Genomic DNA, 21,152 nt, shown 5'->3' on the forward strand with positions numbered 1-21,152 from the left:
TCTGCTGCGGCCCCGTTTCTTCTTGGTGACAGAGAAGAGAGATGGGTATGAAAGGCTGAGTGTATATTCAGAAATTAAGACAAGTCGATACGTGCCAACAGCACTGATGGATTAATAATTTGACTCCAGTTCCAGACTAGACCATCTATCCTGACGGGAAAACCTCAGAAAAGATTCCTAAAGGCTCTGAGATTTCTAGAAGAGTCATTGACCCTTTTCTTGCCCTCTTTCCCATCCTCTCATTTCTCTTAGCCAACAGAGATTTATTTTTCCCCAAAAGGCACAGTCACGCTATCAGCACCTTGTCCTCCTACCCCATTGCCTTAGTCTGGACTCTTGGTTCCAGGTGACCAAAATCCTAGTTGAACTGATTTAAGCGAAAAGTCAGAATCAATTGGCCCACACACTGGAATTCCAGGTAGACCCTCCAGGCCCGGCTGGATCCAGGGACTAACTCGTCCCAGTCTCTGTCCCTCTCAGTCCCCTGGCTGAGGTTGGCTTCCTGCGCAGGCAGGCGTTCTCTCTGTGGGGAGCTCCTCTCTCCCATCTTCCTGTCCCCACGTTGTGTCTCATTGGCCTGCTGGTCCCTTACCTCCCTGAGCAACGTTCGTATTGGTCAGCTACAGTCACATGTCCATCCTGGAACCAGGAAGATGCGCTGGCTCCCCAGAGGAAAGTCTGGCCACTGTATCCAGAAGGGGGAATAGATGTGGAGGAAGGGGAACCGTAGATGTCCACCTCCCCCAGCCCGACAGCACTGCTCACTGGCCACAGGCCCATCTTTGGAGGCACACACTGTTCACTCTTTCCTCAGTCTGGCCACTCCACACTCAGCCTTCTGGGCTCAGCTCTATAGATGGCCTCCTCTCCGCCTCACCTAGCTCCCTGGGTTCAAATACCTCGAGGCCCAAGGGTTGGCCTGTCTTCCCCACTGGACTCTGAGCTCCCTAGAGGCTAGGAGTGGGTCTTGTCCCATCTCTGTACCCCAGGGCCTCGCCATCATAGTGTTTTAAATAACTGTTACTGGCATTGATTCCTATCTGTTATACTGTTTTCACCCTGCCCTCCCCAGAGTCACATCACCATCTCTGGGTAATGGTGGTGTGCTGGGAAAGGTGTCGGTGAGAAGGTAGGGTGCTGGCCTCTCGTCCCTGCTCCCATCCACCTGGGACCTGGACCTATCGCTTGACCTCTCGGGCCCTCACGTCCCAGATGGTGCTGAGGTACTTTTCCTTCCTCCCCCACGAGGTAGGATTAAACAAGATGCGCTCGCACAGGCGCGAGGGTAGTTTGGGCTGGACGTGGCGGTGGCAGGGAGCAGAGAGGGGGCCGCACAGTGTCCCCAGGAGGCCAGGTTAGGGTAGCCTCAACTCTGAGACCCAGAGAGAGAAGGATCCACACGACAATGTGGCTGAGCAGGCGTAAGGAAGACGTGGGCTTTGGGGTGATCAAAGTGGGTATTTCTCTTATTAAGAGCAGTTTAGCAAAATCTGTTACATTTCACAGCGAGTACGTTCTTTGACCCAAAATTCCATGCCCAGGAGTTTACCTGAGAGACAGTGCATAGATGAGCAAAGATTTAGGTAGAAGCTATTTATTGAAGCGTTACTTACAATAGGGGAAGATTGAAAATGACCCAAACGTGCGTCCTCGGGGGATAATAAGGTAGCGCATATCCCAACAGTGGAATACTCTACAGAGGGTGACTTAACGGTGGTTCCGCTGTTACTTTAAGGTGGTGCGCAAGCAGCAAGCATTCGGGAGAAACCGTACTGAGATTTTGAAATGTGATCTTTTCTTGGGCTGGTGTACAATCCTCTCCACAGCTCCCGTCAGCCACGCACATGGTCACCAGGGTGCACAACCGAATCTCCACAGTGGATCCACTGTGTTCGGTGATCTTGCCCACCTATAGGCTAAAGAAGGAAAACATATGTAGGTTTTCAGCTTTCTGGGCCCATCCCCTCTCCATGTGTATCCCAACACTTGGGCCATTTGCAAGTTCAGGGCTAGGATTTCCCACGAGAAGGGAGTCCAGGGAGAGCAGAACCCTGAGTGTGTCTCCACGGGGCGGCTCTGGGGGCAGAGATGTGCACAGCCCTGGGAGGGACGGAGCGGGGAGGTGGTCTGAGGGTGCCGTGGGCAGACTGGGAGAGCAAGGTGGTGGTGGAAAGGCCCGGGAGGGCCAAGGGAGAGCCATGTTCCACCTAAGAGGGAACCCATCACATCTGAGTAGCTTAGAGGCCTCAGATGAGTGCTGTTTGAATTATTTGACACCAATATCCTTACCAAAAGCCAAACTGATCCCAGACTGGGCGGATTTAAACAACAGAAACACTCAGGTTTCTTTTTCATAAAACTCACTGCATCCTCAAGAGGATGAAGTGAAAATCTTGTATGTGAAAGCAGGTAGATGCACCCAGAACCTGGTCAAGGGTGGCATGGAGACTGGTGCCCTAAGTGGTCAGGGGACGAGGCCAGGGTCCCTTAGCTAGACAGGGGCAGAGCCAGAGCTGAGTGAGTGACCTAGGACCTTGATTGCCAGCCAAGGGTGACCCCTGTGTTCCGCAGGCACTGCGAGTGCTGATAGGGTCTCTGCGGAAGACCATGAGGGTCAGGGTCCGGCTTCAGAAAGATTAAACCTCTCCCTGGAGGCCTCCGATCTGCCTGGTTCTGAGGACCCAACCCCGATTCCACCCGGGACTCTGCCATGCGTGAGCTCAGGAACCGTGGGGAAGGCACTGCCTCCGGCTGGGCCTCGGTCTCCTCACGTGTCACGGTGTGATGGTCACTCCTCCCTGGGTGGTTATGCGTGTGCTGTCTTTCCAAATACAAGTCACAACCTAAAGGATCCTGGAGCTTTACTGAATTTGTTTATTAAATATTTAATTTATTAATTTAGATACACATATGCTTAAAGCCATATTATATAAAATAATGCATTAATTTAGAAGTAAATTCAAATGGTTGTTACTAGTAAATATAGTAAAATTGTCTTCCCTACACTTTTTACCAACAATATCCAGTAACCATTATAAACAGTCCAAACTAGCATGAGTGAGGCCCCAAAACAGCATCTTGACGTTTAAAACAAACTGATATATTCACAATCATAGGAACTCCGGAAGACATGGGTCCAACGCCCTCCTTTTCTGAGGGGAGCTGCGGGCATACGTGCAGTGCCAGTCACCGGTGCAGTGCCATGTGTCCAGGTGGCACCACAGGGGTGGCTCCCGGTTCTCTGTGCTTCAGAGTTACCTCCTTTCAGCCTCATCGCAACCTGGGAGGTGGGCACAGTAATTCATCCTGTTTTGGAGATGAGGAAACCAAGGCTTTCAGACCCACAGAACTTGCCCGGATTGTGAGTCTGGGGAGGAGCTTGGATTCGACCTCACTGAGTTCTGTCTCACTCTGGAGCCCAAGCTCCTGACGCTGCCCTCTGTTCCTCCCGCGCACACAGATCATGCAGAGTAATCGGTGGCGATTATTACCTTCTGTTTCCCCAAAGGGCAGCTGGATAGGATTTGAACTCCATAGGGGTCCGCGGCCAAGATGCCAACAGCAGAAGATGGGGCTGGCGGCCGCCTTCCCCCCAGTCCCATCCCTGGTTGGCTTCCAGGCAGCCGTTCCTTGACAGAGAGAGGTTTCTCCCCAGCCCCTGCCCGGCCCGACCAGCCCTTCCTTCCACCGCCCTCTCTCCAGGCCCCATTGTGTCTTCCTGATGCGCATCGCCACTCGTCTCTCCTCCTTCGTTTAGGAGATAAGAGCAAGCAATTGTCTTTTATAGACACTGTAATGAAGCCTGTCATCACACAAAAGAAGTTTGCTAACAAAATAAATCAAAGCAGCAATGGCAATGAATGGGGGGAGCAAGCTTCTACAGTGAGATTTGTACTCGTCTTGTGGCATGACGCTTCCAGTGAGAAGGCTGTTCCCCGGCACCCAGCTGACGGGCTCCGTGGAAACCTTCTGGTGAAGCAAGGCTCCCAGAGCAGGCAGGGATGGGGTGGGGGCTGGGACAGGGCAGGGAGGGAGGGAGGCAAGAAAGCTGACAGCAGAGAGGGGCTGCACAGATGTCATCTCAGTGGCCTGTAAATGCAAATATGATGGGGTCCAGTCAAACATGCTGGCTGTGGCCGGCACTGCGACTCCCCCTTCTCTGCCACCAGCTGGACTCCTGTGCCCGTGTGTTACCAGGGGCGGGGGGAACACACATGGTGCCCCGTGATGGTGCCCCCACCCCCACCCCATCATTCTCCTGGTCACTTGCAGGTTCTGCCACCAACTCAGGAAAACTACTTATTCTCTCTGAGCCTCAGTTTCTCCATTTAGAAATTGGACCATAGGACAAAAGATGTGATGGCGTTGGGCCAAAGGGCAAACTCCAGCTGAGGACAGGGCGGCTCCCAGGTGGCTGCCTGGCGTGAGGTCATGAGCTGGCATTGGGACCGCAGAGTGGTGTGTGCCGTGGTGTTTGTGCGTCTTGAGTGGCTGCTGCCCCAGCTGTGAGGGAAGTGGGGCAGAGCCCTAAAGGTACACAGGTGGGTGGCCAGCCCTGACCAGCGCCCCAGCCCAGGGCGAGTCGTGACACTGTTCTTTGCCTCCAGCTTTTATCGTGTCCTTGGAAGGAGGTACCCCTCCAGTCTTGGGGCCCCTCCTTATAACCAGTGAGCACCACGGTGTTGATGCTGTGTGAGGTGCGTTCCGGGTGGCAGAGCGAGGCCTGAAGGGTTGGGTGTGCCTCGCACGGCCCTTCTCAGGCTGCTCAGGTGCGCACAGGCCTCACAGGGGTAGCAGCATCTTTACTGACAGGTGTGTCTGACTCTCTAAAGGCAGTTCCCACCCTGAGCAGCCTCAGTGGCTCGTGTCCAGGGCAGGGAAGCCGTGAAGTAAAGCCATCATCCAAAGCCAGGACTCCTCTGGGCTCCGGACATTCCTCTCAGCAGATCAAGGTCACCCCAGTCCCTTAGGAACCTTCAGGCTGGTGGCCAGCACGGTCAGGGCCAAAGAAACCCGAGGTCACAGCAAAGGACAGGATTTGGAAATTGATCATCTCTGCATTAGGGAAGGTTCCTTGCCAGGCAGAGCGGAGACACAGCCTCGTTAGCTAATGCGAGTTTAATAATGGAGTTGAGAGAGCTGGACGCCAGCCTAGCCAACTACCCAGGGGACTTTCAAAAATAGAACGAAGGAAGGTGTCCCCCACCTGCTCAGGGGCTCCACCTCCTGGAAGGCAGGGGCCGCCAGGCAGCGTCCTGGGCAATCTCCTCCGGACAAAAGCATCCCTTCGACATCCATCACTTTGTGTAAAAGAAGAGTTATTGTTATGGGATCCTGGCGCCTGATCAATATCTCCTGCTTTGCAAATAAACTTCTTGGCTTGGCCTTGACATTAATCTACCATCAGGAGCCCATTATCTCAAGACCAATGTTCTCTTCTATTGACTTGCTCGTGGTTTTTTTCTCCCCCAAGATCAGAATATAATTGCACTTCTCCAGGCAGCACGTCCACTAATTGCAGCCCCATACACACATAGCTCCTTGTGGAAAGCCCAGGACAGGGCACATCTAGGGTGGAAAGAGAGAGCGGCTGGCGGGGCGTCCAAGGGGACCGAGAACCCTCAGGCATGAGGTAGAAGGAAGAATGGCCCTTCTAGAATTAATCAAGACATTAGACAAACCCCCAGTATCCCACTGAGCAGTTCAAGCTGAAAATGGTTCTTTGGCAGAATTGATGGTGTAGGTGTACCCACTCCTACTCCTCATTCCACGAGTGAAGGCATATAGTGACAAGATTAATAATAATGTCCCCAATCCAGCTGCGTCCCCTCATCGCCACAGCCTCCACACCATGACCGAAACCAAGAACCACGAACCAAAGCCTTGATGGCCTCATACCTGCAAGGGCCTCCCAGGCCTTCCCTCCCCAAGCCTGCACCCTTCCGGCCATTCTGTTTGTGAAATAGAAATTGGATTGTGTTGTCTTCCTCACTGACGACTTTCAGCGCAGACTCCCTATTCTGCCCTTTAGATCCCTTATGCTTGTCCCCACGCTTGTCTTTGACCTCCCCTCCCATCACTTCTCCCTCTGCTCCAGGCCTCTGGCTTGCTTTGTTCAGTGATTATGCCAAACCTGGTCCTACCCCAGGGCCTTTGCACTTGCTCTTCCCGCCACCTGTTCACTCACCCCTCAAATCTTTATGTTACTTTTACCTTCTCATCATTTAGTTCTTGCCTCAAATATCCCCTGCTAGATGAGGCTTTCCCTGACAGGTAGAGGTGACAGAGCAGCCCACACATCCATTCAGTGAGTCTATCCAGTGACCTCATTTTGGTTTCCTTATGCACATATCACCACCTGAAACTGTCTCCCCGTGTTAGTTACCTACTGCCACGGGGAGAAAAGTACCCCCAAAACATAGCATCTCACAGTGGTTATTACTGAAAGTTTGTGTGGGGCAGGGATTTGGGAGTGGCTTAGCAGGACAGTGCTGCCTGGGGCTGTCTTGAAGTTGGAGTCAGAGCATCAGCTAGGGCTGCTGTCATCTGAAGGCTTGACTGGGGCTGGAGGATCAGCTTCTAAAACCGCTCACTCATTGACTGGCAAGAAAGCACTATTAGCAGAAGGCCTCAACTCCTCAGCCCTGGGCCGCACCATAGCGCTGCTTGAGTGCCCCAAAGCAAGTGTTCCCAGGGAGTAAGGTGGAAGCCTTATCATTTCTGCAGTGTCCTGTTGGTTACACAGCTCAGTCCTCATGTGACCATTCTGGGAGAGAACTAACATGGGGTATAAATACCAGGAGGTGAGGGGGTCATTGGGAGGGCCGTCTTATAGACTGCACCCCTCCCCCCCCTGAGAGCAGGAGTCCTGGCTGACTTATTCACCACTGTATGTGCCCAGCACAGTGTTTGGCACATAAGAGATACTCCATAAATACTAGTCAAACGTATGAATGAACCATGTAACACTGCTGTGTCTGTGTGCCAGTCTGTGCTAAGCACTTTCCATGCACTGTGTCATCCCCAGGCCCATCCCATTTCATCCTTTGCAGATGAGGAAACTGAGCCTCAGAGGAGTTAGTACCTCGATGGAAGTCGCAAAGCTGATAAGTGGCTGAGGCAGGATTTGAACCCAGGACTGTTGAGGAGGGTCTGGTTAGGCTGGGCCCCTCAGTGGGAGTGAGTCAGCATTGATTGTACTTAAACATTCTCAAATCGCAGCCAAACCCAGGAGCTCTGTGTGATGCCAAGCATGGAGGGAGAACCATCAGGCCCCTCACTGCAGCGATCCCAGCTGCGTGGCTTAGCCGGCCAGACTGCGGAGAGGCGAGGGCAGGGCACCTGCTGCCATGGCTCAGGGTGACCCAGCGAAGAGGCCGACATCCAGGAGCAGCCTCCAGACCCGTGTGCCGCCCTGTCCCCTTGCGTCCCTGCCCCGGGCCTCACTAAGCGGTCTCCTCGTCCTCCCCACTGAGCCTCCGTGCCACTCACAACAGCATCCAGCATCCACGTCCTTTAGAGTCCAGATTCCAGAGTCGGCGAAAGCCGAGTGTGAATTCTGGCGCCACCTCTTGCTCACCCTTGACCTTAGACACGCCTCTAGCTTCTCTGAGCCTCGGTGTCCTCAGCTGTAAAACGGGGCTCTGGCCCCACCCGTGTTCCAGGTGTCCTGACGAGGCTGCAGTGCAGTTGTGCACACGAAGCGCGCCGCGTCGTGTCCGGCCGTGGGGAAGCACTCGGTGCTGTCAGCTGTTTGTGCTGCTGTTACAGGCTGCTTTCCTCCGTCCCTGGTTCTATAAACGGGGCTTTCGTGGACAATCCAAGCTGATGCTTTCGATGAATTGGAGGCAGGAATATCATCTCTCTCCCTTTCACCCTGCAGGTGTGGATGTGCGGGGGCCGCATGGAGGACATCCCCTGCTCCAGGGTGGGCCACATCTACAGGAAGTATGTGCCCTACAAAGTCCCCGCCGGTGTCAGCCTGGCCCGGGTAAGCTGGCGGCTTCGCTGGAGGAGGTGCGAGGGGGTGGCCTGGGCCCATTAGCAGAGCAGAGACCCTCTAAGGCACCTGGGGCCGCAGGCCAGATAATCCCTAGGTGTGCCCCCACTGCCCTCCAGGAGAAATCCGATGTTTACCCACTTAGTACCTACCTGTGTGACTTTGGGAGGCTTACTTGACTCCTCTGAGCCTGTTTCTACTTTTGTGTAAAGGAAGCTAATTTTTCCCAACTCTTCCTTAGCATTGCCAGGAGAATTAAGGCGATGGCACCATTTCCCAAAGTGTGACGGACAAGATGATTTGAGGCGGTAGATACAGGAACATTTTATTTACATGTGTTTAAATTAATGTGGACGAGAAATTAACATGTATTCGTGTAGCAAACTTGTGATGTCACAGACATCGCGACTTAGAGTAAAGCTAAAGCGGGTGCAAAGTTAAAGAAACCTGTTAGGTAAATGTTACTGCAGGCTGAGTGGTGTGCTTGGAGACACGTACTTAAAACTTCCTGGCACAGGGGCCGTTAATAAAGGTCAATGTCTTTCTCTTCTCCCCACCCCTCCCCACTTTTATTGCCAAAGATTCTGTCAAACTATTTCATGCCTTCCAGTGGGTTGTATTAATCATTGCTTGAACCTCATTGGCCACTGGCGACCCATGTAAATCCGTTGGCCAGAGGTTTGGGGGTTTTCGGGGGAGGGATATGAGTGATAGTTCGCTAAACTTTAATAATACATTTTAAAATATTAAGTGTCTTGAGAAAATGAATCAAGGTGGCCACAAAAGAAAACCGAAGAGAATGGGGTGTCCCCCGAGGGTAAAAAGGGTCACAGGGAGATTTGGGGGAGCTGGAAAGGTCACCGGCACAGCTTTGCTCGTGGACAGCCCACCCCACTCCTCCACCAGACAGCGCCCCTTGTAAGCCTGATTGGCATCAGCCTCGTCTGCCCAGGCTGCTGCCACCCCCTTCCTGATCACCCGACAGTTGAGGATGTGCAGGATTGTAGCCCCTGGGTCCAGGGAGAGCCTCTGTCCTGCAATTCACAAGACAGATTCCCAGCGCAAGGGTCCCACCCATTCCTCCCCCAACCCCCACCCCCAACCCCCACCACACACACACACACACACACACACACCCCTCCATCCGAGGCTGGTGGCTGTCTCAGAGGCGGCTGGCTAGGGCCTGTGGAGCCGGCATTGAGGGAAAAGAGAGCCGGCAGCGCCCTCTAGTGGTCAAAGGGTGCAACAGCAGCCGCACCCGCCATCCGCGCTTTGGGCTCCCTGTGACGCAGGGATGGGTTCTAGATTCAGCAGAAGAGGCAGGAATCACAATTCCTCTGAAATACCATTTGCAATCTCAGAGAAGGTGTCAGGCACGAAACAGCACAGTCTCTCAGCAAGCCAAGACCGACTCTTCCAGCTCTTAGGGATGGTGGGACCATGGGGAGCCCCCCTGACCCCTGAACAGAGCCGTTCCCCAGAGCATCCTCTCCCTCTGCAGCGCTATCATCTATGCGATCCGCCGGGCAGAGAGGCACTACTGCCTCCGGCTTATGGAACTATAGATGGATTCAGTGGTAACCGCTAACTGTAGTAACAAAAACTTCCATGAGCTAGGCAGCTCACAGAGCATCTTACATATTTATCCAGCTTAATTCTCATTTGCTTTTAATCCCCATTTTAGACATGAGGAAATGAAACAGGGACATTAAGTCCGAAGAGCCAGAATTCAATCCCACCCTAGGCCTGTCTGGGCCTGAGGCAGCATTCGTCCCTTAAATAGCGACTGCTAATGTTAGTGCCAGCTTTCATGTCAGCATCAGCTGCAGCAAGACGGGAAGTGTACTTCAATGTTATCGGAATTCTGTGTTTATATATTTTCATTTATTTTTGTCTGTACTGGATCAGTTTCCTGTGCCTTTCCACCAGTTGACAGTCTGCGTGGCGCCCATGTAAGTTTGCGGGACCACAGAGCTGCCTATGTAAGCTCCCCTGGCATCCGATCCAGTGTCTGATACCCTCATTTAGTTGCAGATCAGATATTAAATGTTTGCTCCATGTCTTAACAACCAATTCCTTCTAGAGCATTATCTCTGGGAACATCATTTTGATGGATTTGAGGAGAGATACTCCCAAAGCCTGAGAGGGACTGATAAAGAGGGCAGCCGAGGTCTTGGTGAAGTTGTGCCGACTCCGGGACAAGCAGCCAGACGGCAGAGGAGATGCGGAGCAGGGAGGAGGGGCTCACCTCCAGCTCGCCTGCCTCCGGAACAAGCAGCCACTTGGTTCACGAATTTGCTAAAAGCCTTCTCTCTGCCTCTGGGAAAGGGAAGGCAGTAACGGGAACCCCCTCGAACTTGGCACAACAGAACTGGAGACTTACTCCAAGGGTTGAGCAGACCTCTGTGATCCGGCACAAGAAGAGCAGGGCTGGGACCCAGAACTAGGAAGGTGTTAGGAGGAGGGATACGAGGGCCGCACAGCCCACTAAAACCCCTGGGTCCTTTCCAGGGTTCTCGTAAGTGGAGATAAGGGGATAAATGTGAAGTCCTTCACTTCGGTCCAGACACTCAGCTGCACACAAGTTCAAGATCAGGGAGAAAAGGCTTATTAAGTTATGTCTGGAAATGCAGTATTCATTAAAATAGTGATTTTTTTCTTTTTTCCCTTATTTTATTGGATTTATTGGGGGTGACATTGGTTTACAAAACCATACAAGTTTCAAGTATACAACTCAACGAAACATCATCTGCACACTGCATCGTGCGCCCACCACCCAAAGCACAATCTCCGTCTGCCCCCCCTTCCCCCGCCCTTTGCCCACCTCCATCCCCCTTATCCCCCTTTCCCTCCAGCAAAAAAAAAAAAAAAGTAATTTAAATATATCAGCTGAAATTTAAATATATGTGATTTGCTCCTGTAAGAATAACACTGGTGAGTGTCAGCACCTTGCCTTGGTCAGAGTGGCCACCCTCGCCCGCGGCTTGAGCACATTAGTGAGCGAAGGACCTGGGGCGTGGGCAGCCTGGGAAAGGGAGGGTCGGCCCTTCAGGCCTTCAGCTTCCTCTGGGCACAGTCTTAAATTAAACCCAGCTTTGCCATGCAGGGGCCTGCTGGGGACAGCGCTGTCCCTGACCTCTTTTCTAACCCACTGTTGACCTCTTCAGCACTCAGGAAGGAGGCAGTGGCAAGGAATTTCCTTAGCTTCCTAGTCCCAAACTCAGAGGCAGCACAATTGAGGAGTTGGTGAATCTTGTGTTTGGTACCAGGGCCTCCTCCTATTGGCTTCCTTCCTCCTCACTCGGGAGTCATCAAACTGTTTTCGTGTGGCCCGTGAGCTAAGAATGATTTTTACATTTTTAAATAGAGGCTGGGGGGGGGGGGGGTGCGGTGGACAGGGGGTCAAGAGATTATTTTGTGACACATGAAAATGAAATTTCGGTGTCCATAAAGTTTTATTGGCACGCAGCCACACGCATTCATTTACACAGTGTCTCGGGCTGCTTTACAGCTACATCATCAGAGTTGAGGTCATATGGCTTGCAAAGCCTAAAGTATTTATTATCTGGCCCTGTACAGAAAACATCTGCTTCTAGAGCCGTCATTTACCCTGAGGCGTGAAAGACTGATAGCAGCCTGCGTGCTGACTCTCTTGCACCCTTCAGAAGAACATTTGGATCGCAGTCGGAAAAAATATTTTTATGATGGAGATAAAGCCTGGAGACTTAAATGTGTGTGTTGAAGGGGAGAGGAGATTTCTGGCAACAGCCAGGGGTTCGAGGGCAGGCGCTGTTGGAGCAGGAACTTCCCCCCACCCTGGAGTTGCGCTCTTCCAGAGCAGCTGTCAGATGCTCAGCAGGTGGAGTCTGCCCTGCAGGTGGGACAGGAACGTTTGTCACTCCTCTGTCCCCAGGTCTGCTCACTAACAGGGTGCCTCCTCACCGGCTGCCTGTACTTGCCAGTAATGTGGTTTTCTCTTTTTCTTTTTTTTTTTTTTTTTTTTTTTTGGATAATCCTTGTGCTTCATAATAAAAGTAGCAGAACTATCCCAGCTCAAAAAAACTATTTAAAATTCCAGCTGCTGAAGGGATTCTACCTTTTGGTCTCAAATTATAATTTGTTTTTACCATGCAACTCGGTCAGCACTTTTGAAAATGACAGAAACCCAACTCAAAATGGCTTGAGCAGAAAGGGAATTTACCGACTGGTGTAAACGGAACGTCCTAAGGTGGTTTGGGCTTCGGGCATGGCTGGATTCAGGTGCTAAAAGGAGGAATGCGGTCCTCCCTCCAGCCCTCAGCTCCGCTTCATCCTGGGTTGACTTCAGCCTTGGACAGGCTTTCCGTGTAGCCCAGCTGCCCTGGTTGGCATCTTACCCACCAGCGTAATCCACGCAGAAGCACAGTGATTCTTCCCCATAGTTCCAGCAGAAATTCCATGGCCAGTAAATGCCTGTTGATTCTGATTGTCTTGACTCAGATCACGGGTTCCCTGCTGACCAATTCCTGTGTCCAGGGCTGTCTGTATTCCCATTAGCCTAGCTGAGTCCTGTGCCACATGAGATAACAGTGAAGCAGAGTGGGTCCCCCTCCACCCCCCCCCCCAAAAAAAACCAGGAGGAGGCCATCCCTAGAAAAAGTGGGGATAGAAACGGGCCGGCAAAACAACAGCAGCCTATTACTCAACCATAAGTTGTAGAGTCCTTACAAACATGTAGATAATAAACATAGAAGGTTGACAGACATGGTAGGGCTGAGGTCATTGATGCAACAATGTAAAATAAGAAGGACTGGCCCAGCTGGCATGGCTGAGTGGTTGAGTGTCGACCTATGAACCAGGAGGTCAGGGTTCGAGTCCCAGTTGGGGCCCATGCCCAGGTTGCTGGCTGGATCCCCAGTGTGGGGTGTGCAGGAGGCAGCTGATCAGTGATTCTCTCTCGTCATTGATGTTTCTATCTCTCCCTCTCCCTTCCTCTTTGAAATCAATAAAAAATATTTTTAAGGAAAAAAAGAAAGAGTGGCCTCAACCTCCAGAACCCTTTGCACCCCACGCCCAGGCCTCGGCCCCTCGGAGTGCCTGAGCCTTGCACCTGCCTGTCGCCCCTCCAGAACCTGAAGCGCGTGGCCGAAGTGTGGATGGACGAGTACGCCGAGCACATCTACCAGCGCCGGCCCGAGTACCGCCACCTCTCCGCCGGGGACGTCGCTGCCCAGAAGAAGCTCCGCAGCTCCCTTAACTGCAAGAGTTTCAAGTGGTTTATGACCCAGATCGCCTGGGACCTGCCCAAATTCTACCCGCCCGTGGAGCCCCCGGCCGCAGCATGGGGGGAGGTGAGTCGAGGGCAGGGCCAGCTCCAGTCCTGGGGCCACTGCAAAGCGCACACGCGGACCCCTGTTCACGGGGCGGGGAAACGTGCCATCAGGGTATCAGTTGTGAAACTTTCTCACCTTTCTCCAGCTTTGTTCCTTGTTGTTTTTGGTTTGGGGTTTGTTTTATTTCTTGGTGTGTGTATTCTTCTGTTTAATGACCCACGTAGAGGAAAATCAGAACATTAAGTGATTCGCATAAATTTTACCCTTTACCATTATATTATGCACTGCTGGCTTTAAACGCACATAGTAAGGCATGTAAGGCATGGTAGGATCGGTGACATTTCAAACCGGGTACACGCCTGTGTGTTTCTTACCAAAATAGTGGAAACACTGCCCAAAATGAACTGAGCTGATAGATAAACACTGTCTCCCATGGGCTTCCTGATGAGTGAGGAGGAGCTGCAGGAAAAGGAACTCTGGGTGACCCCACCTCCCTTTCCTTCTGAGTTGTTACCTGCTGCTTAAGTGACTGCCTGATCCAGGGAAGTAACATGGTGACTGGATTATCAGACAGAGCACCTGCTCCTTCCCCTTGTCTGATAACACCATTCAGCAGAGCAAGTTCTGGCTGGAAAGGAAAGCTGGCCTCAGGGCCTGCTAGCACCCCACTTAGCCTTAGACGACAGCACACGCTCCCCTTGGGTCTTCCTGACTCCCCCCTGGCATGTGGGACCCCAGAATTCTGGGCACCACAGACACCGTAGACAGGTGTGGAGAGAAGAACATGGATGATCCTATAGCATGTGTTACCTCTGCTCTCAGTCCGGCTCCATTGTCCCATCAGATTTCACTCACAAGTTCAAAGATAAATTATTAAAAAACTTAAGACGGAGACACAGAGCTGTGATCCAGCACAGGCCCTCCTGAGCGAGGGGCTCTGGGCCACGACCCATGTCACACCCCATGAAGCCCGTCCTGCTGGGGAGGCGGGCAGTCTTCCAGGGGCAGCGCTCAGTCGCCGGCTCCTGACTCCTGGGTCTCCGAGCTCAGAGGACTCTCTCACTTGTACATGGATGTAGTGGAGCCTGGGGAGAGGGATCGAATTCCCTGAGAGTGGGCCAGGGAGCCCTCCTTTCCCACCCCTCCCCTCCAACCCCCTCCCCCCCCCCCCCCCCGCCCCCGGGACTCTGTGCTCTAAGACAGCAGGGTTTAGAGGAGCCCCTCTCTGTGGGCTGAGCATCCTTTCCTGAGGGGCCAAGGCACTGCCACAGCCCGGGCTCAGTTAGGGCCACTCAGAGCCCAGCCCATCTGAGTCTCTGCTTCGGTTCCTTCCTCCACCCCCGCAGGGGCCCCAGAGGGAATCTTGCCGTGCCTCACTGGCTACTCTTTCCCTCTTTCTTGTCCAGATTCGCAGTGTGGGCACAGGGCTGTGTGCGGACACGAAGCATGGGGCCGTGGGCTCCCCGCTGAGGCTGGAGAGCTGCGTCCGGGGCCGCGGAGAGGCCGCCTGGAACAACATGCAGGTAAGGCCTCCCCCGGGGACTGGCACCAGGTTCTCTGCGCCCAGGTGTGGGGACTGGGAGGGACAGGCCATGGTCAATGCTGAGTGACAGAGTCAGCCCAGGGAGCGAGTTAGAAAGGCTCCCTGAACACCTTGGAAAGAGGATCCCTCGCCCTGCAGTCCAGCCACAATGGGCACTGCTGGTCACAAGTCCCGGCGACAGCGCAGGTGGCTTCACAAAAAGGGAGCTATCGGCTCATGGCACTGGAAAGTCTGGATGATGTCATCGGGATCTCTCCAGGTCTCACCTCTGCTCCCCTCTCTGTTGGCTTCCTTCAGAACCTGCCCCTCCCCAGGGGGTAGCAGATGTGACCCCAGCAGCAGAGGCCAAGACCCTGGAGGGGAGGCACGTCCCTTCCGAGAGTTCTCAGTGCTGGCTCTCCTGAGCCGTCACGGGGGGAACGTGATACTGTCCTCACAGTGATCAGGCCCAGGTCACACCTGCAGCCTGGGGTGTGGTCAGCCTCACCGAAGAAGAGGAGAGAGAGGGTTGGTTCCCCAGGGGTCATTCCCAGGAGGTGTGCTCAGAAGACCGAGGGTGCGAGCCAGCCTTGCCGGGAAAGCCACCACCCTCGGGAACTGCATTCAGCTTCCCCGATCCGCCCTCCAAGCGGTCAGCCCCGTGTTAATTCACACGGCACCCTCCGAACCTGGGCTCAGGGCTCCTTCCTGTGGGTTTGTGGGGCTTTGGAAGCTGCACTGATAAAGCCTGTAAGGCGGGTCCTGTGCAAACACAGACGTCAGCCGGTGCGCTGCGAGCTCGCCGAGAAAGGACAGCGCCGCCTCTCACACTGCACGGCGCCCCGCCTGCCCGTCTCTGCCCTCCCTCTGAGCGGCTTGCCGCTCCCCCTCGTCCTTTCTTGATGACAATTCTCATTAAATAGTGGTTCTCCTTGAGGAATTCTTCTGAATTCTGCAAGGCCATGATGTGGGATTTGCTCCAAAATAAGGTGGGGGAGGGGGTCAAGTTGTACAAGATTCACCACTAGGTGGTGGGAACAGCTGTGGCCAATATCCCCTTTTTCTGGACCTCTGTATTTAAACTTTCCGTAATTAAAAAAATAAATAAAGTGCCCTCGGTCTGCCATGTTGTCATGATGTCCGTGTGCACAGGTGTTCACCTTCACCTGGCGGGAGGACATCCGGCCTGGAGACCCCCAGCACACCAAGAAGTTCTGCTTTGACGCCGTCTCCCACACCAGTCCAGTCACCCTCTATGACTGCCACAGCATGAAGGGCAACCAGCTGTGGAGATACCGAAAAGTAAGGCAGGCTGGGGGACGGGGGCGGGGGGGACAGGGCGACCCGCTTTAGAAAGAAAGCAATGTAGTGCCTCACTCCTGCCAGCAGAGCCCGCCCACTCACGCATGTGCGCCACAAGCCTACACGCCCGACGTTCAGACAATCGAGGGAAGCCCGAAATGCAGAGTTTATGTGAAATCTCTAGAATCCGAACTGTTGGTAACTGCGTCCGTTAAACACACACACAGTGAGGACCAATGAAAATGGTCTAGAGACGGTCAGTGGTTCAGGCCCCAGCCCAGGATTGGCATGCTTCACTTGTGCCCACAGCCCAGCGGGCACGACTCAGGCACACGCTAGGGAGGCGGGTGGTGTCTCGCTGTGCACTCAGCAGGAAAGCCACAAGGTCCGAGCCACTGGCCGGTCACTGCCTCACAGCCCCTTGCTGTTCCTGCTGCTGCTGTTCGCTCGCATCCCCAGCGCTGCCTCGCTGATGACCTCCGTGTTTTGCAGGACAAGAGCCTGTACCACCCCGTCAGCGGCAGTTGCATGGATTGCAGCGAAAGCGACCACAGGATCTTCATGAACATCTGCAACCCCTCCTCTCCCACCCAGCAGTGGCTGTTTGAACACACCAACGCAACAGTCCTGGAGAAATTCAATAGCAACTGAGCCCACATGTCTCCGCCGCAGGCCTGGCGGGTCCTCCCTGCCGCTCACTGCGGCCTTCCTCTTCCCGGAGAGGCAGGGCCTCCGTGGGCACCGCGATGCAAAGGTGCTGGCCAACCGGCTCGGGGCGGAGCTGGAGCCCGGCGACTGCCTGGTCCTGAGGCCCTGAGCGGTGGAGGGGGTGTGGACAGCAGAGCCCACAGCGGCCCCACGAGATGCAGAGCCTGCTTTCACCCAATGGCACCGTGGAAGTCCAGGCGGGCCTCCGCAGCCTGGGCACCACGTTCCCTTGAGCATCGTGCGGGAGAAATGCCAGGGCAGCCCCAGGCCACTCACAAATGAGGCTCGTATATGACAGTCCTTTAGAAAAGGCAATTTTGCCTGTTCAAGGCAGCTGTTAGCACATGACCACCCATTTGCGGCAGGAGAGAAGGGGCTGGTGTCAGCCTTGTAGTGCTTGCCGGTCGGTCGTGGGGGTAAGTGCAGTTGCTTCCGTTCTCTGTCACAGGCCCAGGGAACGCAGCCGGGCCCTCAGCATGTTCAGTCCTGAACACCGGCAACTGCCAGGCCTGGGGTCAGATGCTGGACCCTCAGACATTCCTTTGCAGTGTGGACATACGGGGTGCCTCTCCTTGCTCTCTGGGTACTGGAAATGCCCATTTAGCGCCCTCCAGGCACAAGGACAGCCCAGCCATCAGTTTTTTAGGGCTGTTTCCGAGTGCCTTGGGCCCATGGGAGAGGCCTAGTAAGATCTCCAAACCAGAAATTCTAGCTGAATTTCCCTGGTCAGTACTTCCGCCTCCCCCTCCCCCACCCCCTTCTCTCTCTCTGCCAATTCCTTGCCTCGGGAGAGGTGCAGAAGTGTGGAGTGCTCACCTCCCAAGTCTGGAGGCCTCCAGGGTAGACCACGGCCAGGATGCCTGGTCTCTGACCTCATTATGGTTCTAGTTCTCACGCTGAACTCGAGAATGTTTAAAGAACTCTGTAATTTGATCACAGGCTAGAATGTTACACAGGATCCTGGGATTCTGGCGTCCAATATGGCTTTCTAGAATGTTGTGATTAAAGGAGGCAGCCAGGTGTAATACAGTCATGGCAGCCCTCAGCCTGGAGACAGTCTGTGAAGCCCCACTCGTTGGGGAGGAGGGGGCTGTGTCCATCAGCTCCTGCCAGAGGCCTTGTGACATGGTCCTCACCAGATCTAAGGCCCTGCGGCCTCCCACCACGTGTCCCAGGAACAGACGCCCCCCAGCTCCATGCAGTCCCTCCTGTTTCCCTTCTGCTTTGTTAATTACATGTCACACTCCCAGAGGGCCCCCCGACTAATAGGAAGCATTTCTGTAACCAGCCGGCCACGCACTGATTCAGAAATGGAAATGGCATTCCGCAACCTATGGCTTCCATCAGCTACCCCAGGAAGTCCTGGAAATCGGTATTCCAATTAGAGTCGGGCCTCTCGATTGTATCATTTGCCAATTAAGTAACTGAGACGTAAATCTGGGAACAGAGCCACAAATCTGCCTTTGCGATGCCGGCTGATCTCAAGGCCATCAGTGATCTAGGGGAGGGGGGAGAAAGCATTCCGGGTCACGCCCACCCCCATTAAGCGTGCAGCTGGCAAAGCGTCACTCCTGTCTGCCCCGCACAAGCCCCGCTCTGGCCTCCTCTCCGCCGGAGGGGCCGCCCTGTGCTGGCAGAGCTTGCTTGTTGAGCCCTGGTGTCTTCTCCAAATGAGCTTTGTCTGTGGAAGTGGCCCTCAGTGGGAAGGAGTCAAAGAGGAGGCCCCTTCCAGAATCTAGGATAACAAGGGCATTGCAGTTTGGAGAGTCGATTTAGGATTCCTCATCAGAGAGCAATGCAGCATCATTAAAATAAAAACTGTGCCTTTTAAAAATGCAAATGTACAGCAAATCCCTAAACTTGAACCATTTCCTAGTGCCTTGCTAGACAAACATAAAGGGGTAGGGATTGGGGGGGGGGGGGGGATGTTTTTGGTGGTATGTGCAGTTCCTATCGGATGAGTGTGTGTTTCTTAATGTTGAGTTTCAAGCAGGAGACGTTAGGCCTAGAGCAGGATCTGAGATGGAGATGCCCCCCGGAGGGCAAAGGCCAGAAGTAGCTCCAGTTAGTGTGACACTCCAGATTAAAAGAGCAGCTGGACAGCTCGTGTAGTCTGTGGCCTAGAGGGGCCTCCGCAGCCCCTGGGAGAGGCCCTGTTTGGAGGCCGTGTCTGCATCCCCCCCCCCCCCCCAAGCCCCCAGACAGAGTGCAGAGCACTGGCTGGATTTCCAAATGGTCCCACTCCAAGTGGATGAGTGTTCTCGGCACGACCAGGACTCATGTGGAAAGCAGGAGCAGCCCTAGCAGTCCTCAGCCTTCCTCTCGCCCAGCCTTTGGGTCTCCTTTTGGGTCTGGTTTCGTTCCCTCAACAAGTGATGGGCAGGTCCTCTGAGCATTCTGGCCTCTGTCATTGCTGAGCCCACATCTGTAGGTGCTGGTGGTTGACAACGTGTGTAATAGAGATGGCAGGAGACAAGTTCGTTGCCTGGCTGACCAGCTGGCTGATGGCAAATACTGGCCACTCGTTGTTTTGGCCTCATTTATTTTAGACTGGCTGTCTTAAGGATTTCAGATTCCTGCTCACACCCCCAGCTGATGCCCAAATAGAACAGCCAGGAGCCTGTGGAGAGGCTGTCAGCCAGGTAAGGGCTTTATTTCGAGCACGAGATCACAAAACAAATGAGTAGCTAAAAGGTATCATGACCATGTGGCCCACCAGCAGCCTTTCCGAAGGGGACTCTAGAAACATTTCAAAATACAAGCGCATCTCGCTGTAAGTACAGGCCTTTGAAGGCGGCCAAGTGTGCCAGCACACGTGTGAAAAGCCATTGCCTCCCATGGGAGCTTGTTTCAGCTTTAAAAACAGCCCAGAAACTGTTGATTCTCCTTTTTAGGAAGAAATAGCTCAGAGGCAGAAGGGGTGCCTGTGGCGGGGGAGTCACCTTAGGTCCAGGGGAGAAAGCAGGTGCTTCAGATGGAGCCTATGGATTCCCACAGCCCACATTAGAGCCGTTTTTTCTAACCTACCTGTGGAATTTCTTTTTGTGCATCTCCATTTTTCTAGTCTCTGGAGCATCAAACAAGCTGCAGAGCACTTTACAGCTGTCAGTGGGAAATCCGGAATCCTTGCTTCCACAACCCCTGGTTTGTAGATTGGTGATCTTGTATAATTCCTAATAGACAATGCATTTTCAGCATTTTCTGGAAATTTCTAAGTGTGGGAGAGGGGCAAGGAGTGTGGTTCTGTTCTGGGACTCTTCTCTGCTTTCAGCTGATGCTCTTTGTGAAAAATCCAAGTAACATTTTAGTTCAACTTGATCGTGAGCCGAGGCCCACTGCCACCTCTGGGCTGGGTCTTGGGCCTACATTCCAAGTGACAAGGTCGCGGGCCTGACAATAGGGTCAAGCTCCTGTTCTGTTTGGGCTGGAAAACTGGGGTCCCAAGGGGGTTAGGGACTAGTTGAGCAAAGTCAGACTGGGATTCCCTAGAGAAAGCTCGAGACCACCAGCCTCTCTTCTCCTGCCTGGAAAAGTGCGCCTTTGTGAAGAACTGACTTCATGTACAGTTGTGATTGTGACTGAGTAAAACTCCAGACTTTCTCTAACGTGGTCTCCAGTTCATTCCTGGTCATGCGCCATTCCCCACTCCACCTTCCCCCCCCCCCCCCCCTCAGTACCCAGGCCCTCTGCCGGGCACTGAGCAAACTCCCAATGAGGGAGGCAGACCTAAAGCAACTGACCAAGATGATTTCAGATGTGAATAGGGCGAGGAAGGATAGAAAACCAGATATTTTAGAGGCTGGAATGCCATATTTATTCAGAAACAGATTTAGAGAACTTGGCAATTTGCTCAGCATTGGGAAGAATGGTCAGGCGGTGCCCGTCTGCAAGAGCTGGGAAACATGAGGGAGTGTGAGCCAAGAAGCAATGCGGGGAGAGAGTTCTAGGCTAAAGTGAAGAGCCAGTGCAAAGGCCCTGAGGCAGGAAGGCGTTCCCATGTTGGAGGCACAGAGGAGGTGAGCTCACAGAGGTGAGCAGGGTGGCCCACGACAGACTACACCCAGGAGCGGAGGAGTTCAGGAGGACAGCGACAACATGACATAAGCTTAGCTCATTTCGGATGCTCACCCATCAGCCAGAAGTCTACTTACCAAAACATTGTGATACTTTGAGTGTTAGGTTTGTGTGATGCCATGTGGTGGGAAGAGCGCCGGCTGGCCCGGCTCTGCAGCAGGCTCACTGAGATCTGGTGTGTGTCCTGCCCACTTTCTGGCTTCAGTTTTCCTCAGTAAAAATGAGACATTTGGGG

The 21,152-nt window shown here is 53.6% G+C and overlaps 1 protein-coding gene across 1 annotated transcript in view; it reads left to right on the top strand.

The window, feature by feature from the left end:
* The window catches only part of GALNT10 (polypeptide N-acetylgalactosaminyltransferase 10), a gene marked incomplete at its 5' end in the record, with an annotated part of 171,409 nt that extends 152,729 nt beyond the window's left edge, over positions 1–18,680 (top strand). The window contains 5 exons of the mRNA XM_081092798.1: positions 7,883–7,990; positions 13,108–13,329; positions 14,718–14,834; positions 15,986–16,135; positions 16,628–18,680. Of these exons, the coding sequence (XP_080948924.1) occupies positions 7,883–7,990; positions 13,108–13,329; positions 14,718–14,834; positions 15,986–16,135; positions 16,628–16,786 (756 nt within the window). The 3' untranslated portion in view covers positions 16,787–18,680. The remainder of the gene's footprint in view (positions 1–7,882; positions 7,991–13,107; positions 13,330–14,717; positions 14,835–15,985; positions 16,136–16,627) is intronic.
* Between the last annotated feature and the right edge of the window lie 2,472 nt (positions 18,681–21,152).

The sequence above is a fragment of the Myotis nattereri genome (genome assembly GCF_964212035.1).
Source record: "Myotis nattereri genome assembly, chromosome: 5".
Classification (NCBI taxonomy): Eukaryota; Metazoa; Chordata; class Mammalia; order Chiroptera; family Vespertilionidae; genus Myotis; species Myotis nattereri.